Source organism: the organism of the source record quoted next, unplaced genomic scaffold (assembly GCF_019419815.1).
Source record: "Pyrus x bretschneideri cultivar Hongxiangsu unplaced genomic scaffold, Pyrus_bretschneideri_v1 Contig15, whole genome shotgun sequence".
In the NCBI taxonomy this organism is placed as follows: Eukaryota; Viridiplantae; Streptophyta; class Magnoliopsida; order Rosales; family Rosaceae; genus Pyrus; species Pyrus x bretschneideri.
The window spans coordinates 3597599-3607997 of record NW_025999446.1 but is presented as its reverse complement, the minus strand read 5'-3'; the positions used below and the strand labels follow the sequence as shown (position 1 = coordinate 3607997).

General features: G+C 36.9%; 3 protein-coding genes and 1 non-coding gene across 4 annotated transcripts; 2 read left to right on the top strand and 2 right to left on the bottom strand.

The window, feature by feature from the left end:
• Positions 1-1169: 1169 nt before the first annotated feature.
• On the top strand, positions 1170-1294 carry LOC125475631. Its single transcript, XR_007256951.1, has one exon. It is a non-coding gene; the product is annotated as a small nucleolar RNA snoR77 (small nucleolar RNA).
• A 167-nt stretch (positions 1295-1461) lies between these two features.
• LOC103964516 lies at positions 1462-3097 on the bottom strand. Its single transcript, XM_009377448.3, has 3 exons — positions 2888-3097; positions 2428-2671; positions 1462-2028 (listed from the first exon to the last, which is right to left on the bottom strand). The coding sequence occupies exons 1-3, from the start codon at positions 2957-2959 to the stop codon at positions 1679-1681; spliced, it is 666 nt and encodes a 221-aa protein (XP_009375723.2). The 5' UTR covers positions 2960-3097; the 3' UTR covers positions 1462-1678.
• Positions 3098-3927: 830 nt separating this feature from the next.
• Positions 3928-5090, top strand: LOC103964517. The gene is made up of 3 exons (XM_009377449.3): positions 3928-4181; positions 4275-4407; positions 4781-5090. The coding sequence occupies exons 1-3, from the start codon at positions 4041-4043 to the stop codon at positions 4843-4845; spliced, it is 339 nt and encodes a 112-aa protein (XP_009375724.2). The 5' UTR covers positions 3928-4040; the 3' UTR covers positions 4846-5090.
• A 2847-nt stretch (positions 5091-7937) lies between these two features.
• Positions 7938-8770, bottom strand: LOC103964518 (auxin-responsive protein SAUR50-like). The gene has a single exon (XM_009377451.3). It carries the CDS (start codon positions 8606-8608, stop codon positions 8099-8101), a length of 510 nt encoding a protein of 169 aa, XP_009375726.2. The 5' UTR covers positions 8609-8770; the 3' UTR covers positions 7938-8098.
• Between the last annotated feature and the right edge of the window lie 1629 nt (positions 8771-10399).

Here is a 10399-nt window from a genome sequence, read left to right as displayed (position 1 = left end):
GCAGAGCATCTTCAGTTTGGTTGCAGGTGGAAATTGCACGCCTTTTTCTAATAGTCTCAGTTCTGATTGCTGGTGGAAATCACGGGCTCACGAGTAGCATTTTGGATGATGGTGTGGGGGTTGCGATTTGTGAGGTTCGATCTAAATGCAGGTGGAAGTCATGAGTTGTGAACGTCGGGGTTGATCATCGTGGGTCGGCCGCAATGCGGGTTGGTGACCGGGTGGGTCACAGTTAAAGATCGTCGGTCATAGTTGTGGTTGCGATGTTTAAGCTTATGCTATTCTAAAGCAAGCAATAGATAAAAAGCACAACCTATCCAATAGCCTAACCAATCCGAAATACCAAATCATATCTTGTCTAGTCCACCAAACGTGCCAAAAAGGAATTAGATGGCATGGACTATATTGATGCTAGGTTAAATTTCAGAGATGACATTGACCGATTTTAAAAATAAGAGACCAAAATAAAGAATTTGATTAATATCATGGACCATTTGCGTAAAAACCTCAACAAAAGGAAATAAAATCAGTCTTCAAGTACATGTTTGCCCTTTGTTCCATGTTGTGGGTTTTTTACTTCATCAAAACGGTTGTGGGTCAAGCTCATTTGTCTTTCGTAAAATTCGAGTCCAGCCCAGGAAAAATGGAGGAGAAATTGGTTTGGGCCAATGTACAAATTTGTAATTTCAAATCCCCGCGGGTCTCCTCCTCCTGTGTGTATATATATCGGTCACTCGTTTAACCCTACAATTCCCTCAGCCTACACAACCTAGGGTTTATGGTTTTCGACTTGCGCCGAATTGCCGATTGCAATTCGATTCTTTCTTTCCGTTTTTTTATTTTTTTATGCTTTAGGGTTAGGGTTTCTGGGTTTACGTTTTCCAGATTGGATATTGTGAAATTTGAATTAAGGCGAATCGAATTTTGATTTTTATGGGGCTGGAGTTTGGCTCTTTGGCTTATTTACAACAGTGCCATAGAGATGAATGCAGCTTCCCTACATCAACCTCTCAACCTTTTTACCCAATTTCACCACGTCTTTCTTGCATTCTGGCGAGCATTCTGGCGATTTTTTTCTGATGAGGTTGATACATATATTATCTTGAATTTAATTTGTATCATTTATTTTTGAATTTAAAGATTTTGGTATTGGATTCGAGTGGTAATTCAGGCAGCCCCCTTGCGATGACGATAGCTTGGGAGGCGTTTAACTGCTCGTATATTGATTTGCTTTTGCTCTTCAGATTTGCTGAGATTCCATCTTTGAAGCTGGTCTAGTAGGCATCAGTACATTCCTTAAACTTGTTTTCTAAGTTCTCCAACATCTCGGGTTTTTCCATGGGAAGCGATTTTCACACTCTCGTTTTTTCCTTCAGCGCTCATTCTTTGGATTTATTAGGAGAATTGAGGGCATAAACAAGGAGAGTTGTGTAGAAATTGACAAAATTGAGCTACACTATATGATTTATGTGAAATTCAATTAATTCGAAAGTTACGGAACAAAACAAATTTCTAAACTGCGGATCACCCGCAACTAAGCAAGGATGGAACTCGGAGTTTCCATGGTAAATTTATAAAATTTCCCCAGAAGTGGCAGATGTCATTCAGTTTGAACAAAATACTAGACTGGGATTAGGTGTCTGGTAAGAACTGGGACTTACGATGTACAACTTGTTAGTTACCAAGTGACGGGAGTATAATTGTTCAGGAGGAGTTGTGGCTCCATCCAATGTAGCTGCTGTTGCTGAGGCCAGTTTTGTACCCCACTAGATCCTTCCATCATCGTTCCACTGAACCCAGACGCTTCCGCCCCATTGAATCTGTTATCATCTGTGTCCATCATTTCAACTTCCATGGGCTCCGACTGACTTGCAATCTGTGTCACATCTCGTGAAGCTGGTGGGAAGTTGGGTGCAACCCAGGGAACAACAGCCATACACCCATTTGAAACATCTTTGTTTTCCTCTTCGGACCCACGATCCTCTACCGGCTTCGGTGACTTTGAATATCCCCACGAATAAATATGATCTGCCAGAAACAATTCGGTTAGTAAAAGGCACGACTAACAGACCAGTTTCATGTAAAGGTCAGACAGATACTAAAAGTATTCATTCATTCTAAACCGAAAACAAGCCACCATTTTCAAATTTATCTGAATCGAAATATGAGAACTTCGATCTACGATTACATCAAAACAGAATTAAACAAAACATAGCTGCCACCGAGTCATCTCCATCAAAAGATCACAAGCACATTTAATCACTTTTCAATTCATTCGTCCTACGACGAATGCTTCTGGGCAGCCCAAAAACCATTCAAAGTTGAAATAATAACTTGAAATTAGATTATATGATCACAATGATTTGCTACATATCCAAATCAAAGTTGTTAAACAGTAATAACAATACATAGATCCAGGAGCCTTACCTCTTAAACCCGGAATCAAGTCCGAATTCACAATGACAGAGAAATCCCGCGAATCGGGTGCTTTGAAAAACCGCGTATTCGTGGGGTTATAGAGCACAAGAGCTTTCTCATCCCCAGAAGGCAAAGGTTCCGTTGGCAAATCATCTGTTTGCATCACAACACTGGTTTCTGGTGTCGGCATTTCTTCAAACACCTGAGCTGCACTACTTTGGTCTTCATTTATCGTCGCAAATAACCCACCATCCTTCAAAATTTCCACAACAAAAACCGAAAAACTACATTACAAAAATTTAGCAATTTCTCAAACAGAAAGTGGGTAACACAGAGTCCGCAACCATAACGTCAAATTTTAGTAACGAATTGTTGAGAATTGCAAAAGGCGAGGAAAGAAACCCTAAAGTGCTGGGAGATTGGGAACTGAAACGAAAACAAAGAGAAATTGGGAGCGGAGAGAGCGTACCAATCTCCTGGATTTTGAGAAAGGAGAGAAGTCGTCGTCGTCGTCTAATTCTACAAAGTCTTTGCGCTTCATCTCTGCAAATTCAAAAACCCTAATTTGAATCTCTCTCTCGCCTTGAGCTTCCCGTGTTTCGCACCGTCTGCTTCTTCGTTTTGGGTTTATTTATTTGGTCTTGGTTATGGTGGGTGGTTTCTTCTGGGTGCTTCTTCAACCTTCTTCCAATATCGTTCTTCACTAATAAGAACACTTCCCGCCCATAACAAACGGAGAAGGCCCAGATCGATGCCTCCAATGCTAGCCCAATGTATTGGCAAGGCCCAAATTGGAATTGTTAAACAATTTGACTTACTACTTTCAACAGATCCTTTAAGAGAAGGGCCTTCATTTTATTTAAAAAATGAGGATTAGTTATGGAACTTACTTCATATCGAACTTCAACGATCTTAATGGTCTATTTTGGTAAGTCTCGATTCATAGATCATCGTTGAAAATTTCAATTCAATCCGAAACTATTTGTCTATTTAATTATCACGATGAAATTTTAATATTTTTCTTAGACCAAAGCGCTCGTCAATTTCTTAAAACTCAATTAGATGTCTCAAACATTTCCGATTTGACTAATATTTTGCAAGATGAATTTTGAGATCCACAACTAGTCCCCATTTTTATAGTAAAAAATGGGATCCCTTCTCTCAAAGGTCTCCCTACTCTCAAACCAAAAACAATATTCAAATTTATTTTCATAAGATAAATATGAAGCTTATTAATATTCAAATAATGAAGGAGAAATATTTCTTTCGATCTATCTTTTTATAGAAAAAATTCTTGTTTACGACTTTCGTATACACTAAGACACTTATAAGAAATGAAATCACTTAGACACGCGATCGTTCCACCCGTTGTGAGTGCATTGTGGTATCTAAGGTAGTGTATCCGTCTCCTGTTATGTTCCAAATGTTTTTTAGTATATTAGAGCAGTTTACAATTATGTTACAAAACAATTTAAATTTTGTTTGCATTGGGGGAGTGGCAATCTTGTAATTTTGGTAGACACGTAAGACTACACCTCTGCTATTCGGATAACGAGAAGAATAGCAGCGCGCCACTTAACTTTCCCCTGTCTGTACAAAATCTCACCACCAATCCAATCCCAATGGCGGCGACGATGACGTCCTTCGCCCCCTGGAACCTCACTTCTCTACGTACTTCTCCCTCCACTCCGCCAACGACAAGTCGTTTCTTCAAGCCCGCTAATTGCTCACCCATCATCCAACAACAGCAACAACAAGAAGAGGTAAGCCACTGAAAGTCTTAAACTGCAAGTCGTTTTCCTGCAACTGCAGACTTTTCGAACACTCCGACTGATTCGGTTCCAGTTTTTTCCAAGGCTGACGTAGGCAATTCTGTGCGAGGATTGCAACGGGAGAGGGTGGCTGCTCTGCGACTTTTGCAAAGGGCAGAAAACGAACGTGAAATCCGAGACCAGGCGAATCTACCGGCGATGCCCATCTTGCAGAGCTGTGAGTTTTCAACTCCTCACAAAACCCAATAATTTGTTGTTAGATGTTTGATTTTTATGGAGATTAAGTAAAATATTTGCTTTTTGGTGCTTAATTTTTAGGGCTTTTCACTTACCCCTAAAAAAAAAGAGTACACTTTAGAAGTACATTTTAGAAGAACACTTCAAACGCCATAGTCTAGAAAAAAAATCCAACTAACTTGAAAAAGAAGAAAGGGTTTTGCAACTAAGAATCATTAAGATGATATGTGGATACATGAAGGTGTTTTTCTCTAATTCAATTCTGTAAGTGTTTTTGTATAAAACTTAGAGTTGTCAGTTTTTTTTTTTTTTTTTTTAATTTCTAATGACCCATATTTTCATTGGGGGTGCAGATTGGTCAGGTGTTGTGTTCAAAGTGCAAGGTTTTCAAATGTGTCACATTCCCAAATTACAGTGATGGTGAGGAGGTGTCTTTTTAAGCCTCCAATTTCTTGTATCAAACACGCACCTGAAGTCTCGAGTTCAATTTTCTTCTTTGCTCGCTAATATATAAATGTGATATGAGTGATTGATTCCTCCAACTTTGAGTTTGAACAGCTTATGTTCATTATTCAGGTTCTCATTTTTTTTCCTTGTGTGTAGTTTTGTTTGAGAGGAAGCAATATTACAATTTACAAGTGAAAATTAGAAAACCATTTTCCAGGTTTTTCTTGTCCATATAAATTGAGAACATTCCTACCATCCACCACTGAAAAATTAAATACCTGAATGCCTAAGTAGGCTTGAGTTCACAATACTTTTAGGCTTATTGCGCAGTGCCACTTTTAAGAAATAATCTGTTAAGTTTTAAGGTAGTAGAAATTGAGGAAAATGTAAGATCTCACATCGTCTAGGAGAGAGGAGCTGATGTGCCTTATATGTACATGTCAACCTCCCTATAGTGAGATGCGTTTTGGGTGGAAGCCCAGGAACAAATTCATGAAAGTGTGACCCAAAGTAGACAATATCTTACCATGCGGATTGGAATGTGACAGAAAATGTATGTAATAAGAGGACTAAACAATGTATTAATTTATTCTTGTAGAACCACTCAAGATAGCAATCAGATTAAAGTTAGTTTTCCTCCAAGATAATTAACCATGTAAAGATGAATGGATTATATATGGATAAAATGTTGGACTGTAAGCTTTGCTACTGAGGATTGAAGAAGAAGGGTTTGATCCTTCTGCAAGTTTTCCATTTCTGTTCTTAAGTTGTAACTGAACGGCTGTGATTAGAATTAGCTAACATGCTAGATGAATGCCATCTGGCATATCAAATAGAAATTTAAGTGAGTCATGTACATTGCACGCGTCACGCGTGCTATTTAAGCTGAGTGAGTAGGACTGCAACGGCTACCATGCCATGCACCCGCACTCCTCTTGTGTGATGTGATTCATTATGTGAATCAAGGAGTTGGAGCAACGACTCCATCTTCTTCCTCTCGCTCTTCTCCATTTTTCTGCCATTGAATTTATTCAAAAAAGTTAAAGGATATTAATATCACAAAGCCAAGTGCTTATTCGATACCTAATATTATATCGAATAACTCAGTTCAAAGAATATGGGATCGAGGCATATGGGAAGGTAGAGGTAATTTTTCATTTTTAGGGATTATAAGAGATCAGACTTTAAGATTTCTTCCCTTTTACTTCAACATGCCTAAAATAATGTAAATTATTTAATTTAATTTTAAGCACCCAACGAGTCCTAACTAAACAATCTACTTTGTGCAATTTTCAGTGAGACTAGCAACAGTACTACCTCTGTTCAGTGACACACATATATTACTAATGCTTTAAATATATTTTCCTAAGTTGCAAGTACCAGGACTATATAATCTCTGAGGACTATTAATATATAATCACTTGGTGATTGGTTAAATTCTGGTTCCATGTACCAATGTCAAATGGGTGTTTGTTGTATCTCCATGGAATGGAACTTGTAGGAAATATTAGTATTTGGCATAGTAATTTATATGACATAAATATACTTTTATCGTTACATTTTGCATTAATAATATAAAATTATATAAATAAAAATTTACACATATTTTCGTATCATTGACATGATACGATAGCAATGTGCACTTGACATAAAAGTCTTTCTTCGTGGTTCGGATTCTGGGTTTTCTAAGACATTATTGGAACTTAGAATTCTAGCCGCAGGTTTTCATGAAATGCTGGAGAGATTTTTTTAGTGTGATTGGTATACGAAGTAGTACATCACGTGTTATTATACAAATGATAGGATATGTGTGTAAAAAAGTTAATAACTTAAAAAATAAAATTTCACACCATTTGCATAAAAATACGTAGTGTACCATTCATATTCCCGTCATAATAAAAAATTTCTTAAAATACTGACCCTAGAGCCAACAACTATGAAACTGAAGCCGCATTTCACGTGATTTATTTAGGCTTTTGAGACTTGCAAATTGGACAAAAGGGACTTACCCACTACAGACATCATGTGATCCTCTCCGTTTTACAAGATCTTACTGTGGATTTTTTTACATTTCCTTTGCTTGATTAGTAACCAATGACACATGGTTTTGCTTCCTCAAGTTTGAAACAGAAGAATGCATGTGATGGTCAGTGAACAAACTGTGGAAATAAAATCTGTCAAAGTGAGATTTTCGGTGTTTATTACTTGATGTAAGTGCAAATGCCTGCAATATAGTATTGTATTTATGCTTCAAAAGTCCTTAAACTAGTCACTTTGTTTCTGACTTTCTGCATCAGAGACATAGGATACCATACCTTGCAGATTATTAAAATGCTACGGCCAACCACCCATGTACGTGTATGGTTGATTTTGGCGGTTTGGTTTGTGAGTTTCATGAACATGAATCATTAATTAGAAACATTATATACATGCGTATACAATTGACGAAAGTACTGAAAATCTAAAGGCTCTTATAATAGGGCAACACTTTTGGTGTTAATAGTACTTAATAGTACTACGGGCATTTTCAAAGTTCATGAAACTGTCATGGCAGACATGGTTAAACATTTTCATTGGGGTCACCAGGAGAAATGTTGACCAAGCCTCTTTTTCTTTTGAATGAAGCTCTCTCTTTTTTCAACATATTTCATTTTTTTAATCGGATACCTTTTGATTTCTAAATCTAATGGATGATGTTATTTCTTGCAAACATTGGCCAGCTGCTTATGTCGTTAATTGACTTTGTCATCTGATTTAGTGGAGAACTTTTGGAAATTTTAGGGTTTTGAAACCTCATCAGTTTTTCAAATCTTGATTGACATAGCTTTCTAACAACTCTTACTTTTTCATTTTTACTTTTTATGTTGGGATTTTATCGTACTTTAGTATATGCATTTTCTGATATCAAGATCTTAGATTATTGACTATGACTGCTTGGATGGGGTGTCCGGACGAGCGATTAGTGTCATATTATCTTACTAATTCATTAACGCTACACCTATGTATATAATCTGTAAGTATATTACTATATGCAGTTCTGCGACCAAAATAGTAGATTAGATGTCTCAGAAAATCAGATGTTGAATTGGAATTGGATGCCTGACAAAATGCATCAGAGGATAATTTACATAACTCAACTTCAAATCTCTTTCACCTCCTTCTCATCTGAAAGATAAGATCTTGAGGAGTGAAAGAAAAGGTAGGAAAAATAAAGGTTCAAAACCCTATCTGCACATTGGGCTTTCTGGGTGGTGAGAAAAGTTGAGCTGGTCTTCAGATGATGAGCAGCCTCCCATAGTATTGAAGATCATGTCCTTGTCTTCCTCCACCATCTTCAGAATACCTTCAAACACAGAAACCTCACATGGAATCCTCAGAACGCCGGTCTGCTGAAACCCGAACTCCTCCTCCGCCTCCCTCAACAGAATGTGGAAAGCCGACCGACCTAAGTAGTCAGTTGGGATGACAAACCTCTTGAGCTCTTCCCCAACACAGACAGCAAGGTAGCCTTTGGGGACAGCAGCATTGTTTGATGCGTCAAATGAAGTCGTTGTTTTTTCAGACAGAGAAAGTGTCCTCTTCAAAAACTTGATGCTCTTGCTGCTGCTAGTTGCAGTGGTGGCGGCGGTGGTGCCGGAGATTGCATTTGATGAGTTAGCAATCTTTCTCCACTTCTTGAGAATCTGTCGGAGCCTGACAATGTCTCTGATCTTGTTAGATTTCTTTGAATCCATGGTGGTGTTCGTTGTTACTGAACCAAACTGTCAATGTAGATGGCTAGCTTTTTGTGAAAGTGCTTTGTGAAATTGCTTCCTTTTTGTCCATTTGAGAAGGCCCGTGCTTTCAATTTATAGTGGTTGAGGACCTTAAGATTAATATTTAATGTACATTTTTCTCTATAAACTAATTCGATATATATATATATATATATATTATATATAAAGTTATGTAACAAACCTATCAAAAGGTTGACAGTTTCGTATATACAAAGAAGCTTTAGGGTCTCGGGACTGATTGAGATGGGCTATTCTCGTTACGTGCAATTATGTATGCACCAATAGGAATACTATTCAAACTCTCTCGTGAGCAAGTTCAAGTTGATTTACATATGTAATATTTGTAATCGTTCATATTTGTAATACCATAATTTAAACTCTGCCTCATCATAAAATCAGCCAATTTGTTCTAAAAATATGTATGGTTTTTTATTAAAATTATACTCTAAAACATAAATTTGCCAATCCGTCCACTCGTATTGTAACATATAAAGTAATTTGTTATACACGTGAAAGTATTTGAATACTATAAAGTAATTTTGCCTTTGAAAAGAGTTTGAATAGCACTCCTATATTTTATGCATCAGTTAAATACGTGAAAACTGATTTCTGTCATTGTCTCCGATTGTAGCTTTTAGGGTTTACATTTTCGCACCAATACATGTTTGAGTTTTAAAATTAGGTATATATGTATATGAACTCAACTGAATACGAGGAGTAAAATAGCAATTTATCAGAGTGTGAGAAACGAGCATGACTAATACCAACACTCACGGGAACTCGTAATATTAAACTTACTTTTTTGGCCAAGATATTTTTACTTCTTTAATTCTTAGGATTTTACAGTTGCGGTGGTCTCAAATTAAGTTATATTGCAGACGTCAAGACTTGAAGATCAGCTCATGTGATTATTTTTATTAATTATTTTCTTATGTTCAAGGAAAATGAAAGGCATAATGGCATGATCTGTGATCTGAAGCGAAGGTAGTTAAGTTAAGTACTCCACTTTTTTCAAATGAATGATGAAAAAGGTAACGAGTCTAAACCTAAAAGATGCTCAATTATTCGTTCCTGCTTCCTTTTTAAATTTCTTTTTCTCGTTACTGACAAAGAAGGAGAATTCGACTCAAAACACTTGAGACCTCTTTGAAATATAACTACTCTAAACATGTGGTCTTTTTTTTTTTTTCAATAAATGATATTATCTACACTAATGATGAGGGGGTGGGTTTAGCCTCACAATGGACTACCAATAATGTGGTTCAAATTCGCTTTTACCAAGAATCAAACTTAAGATCTCTCATTTATAAATAAAGAGAAATCTCACTAGACTATAATACTAAGTGACTACCTATGACATAATTAAGTACGTGCTTACTATTATTTTGAGTGTTGAAAAAAGAAGTATAACACTAGACAAACGGCTGGTTAGCATTTGAATATTCCTAGCTATTTTCTTCTTACGTAGTGTGCGTGAGCTTAGTTAACTTTGCGTAATTCACATGTTGAAGCAAAGGAGCGTGATCATTGAGAGGTACAAACATATATTATAGTAGGACAAATGTATATTATAGAAAGATTAACCACGTACATATCATTATTGGAAAATAATATTGCAAGTATAACGTGATCCGCACTACTAATCTACAATTTAAGAGGTTTTTTTTTTTCCCTTTAAATTTGTCCTACGGTATTTGTCATATCCCGGCCCGAGGCTGATCACTTCCCGGGCTTGCTTCACCACCGTAG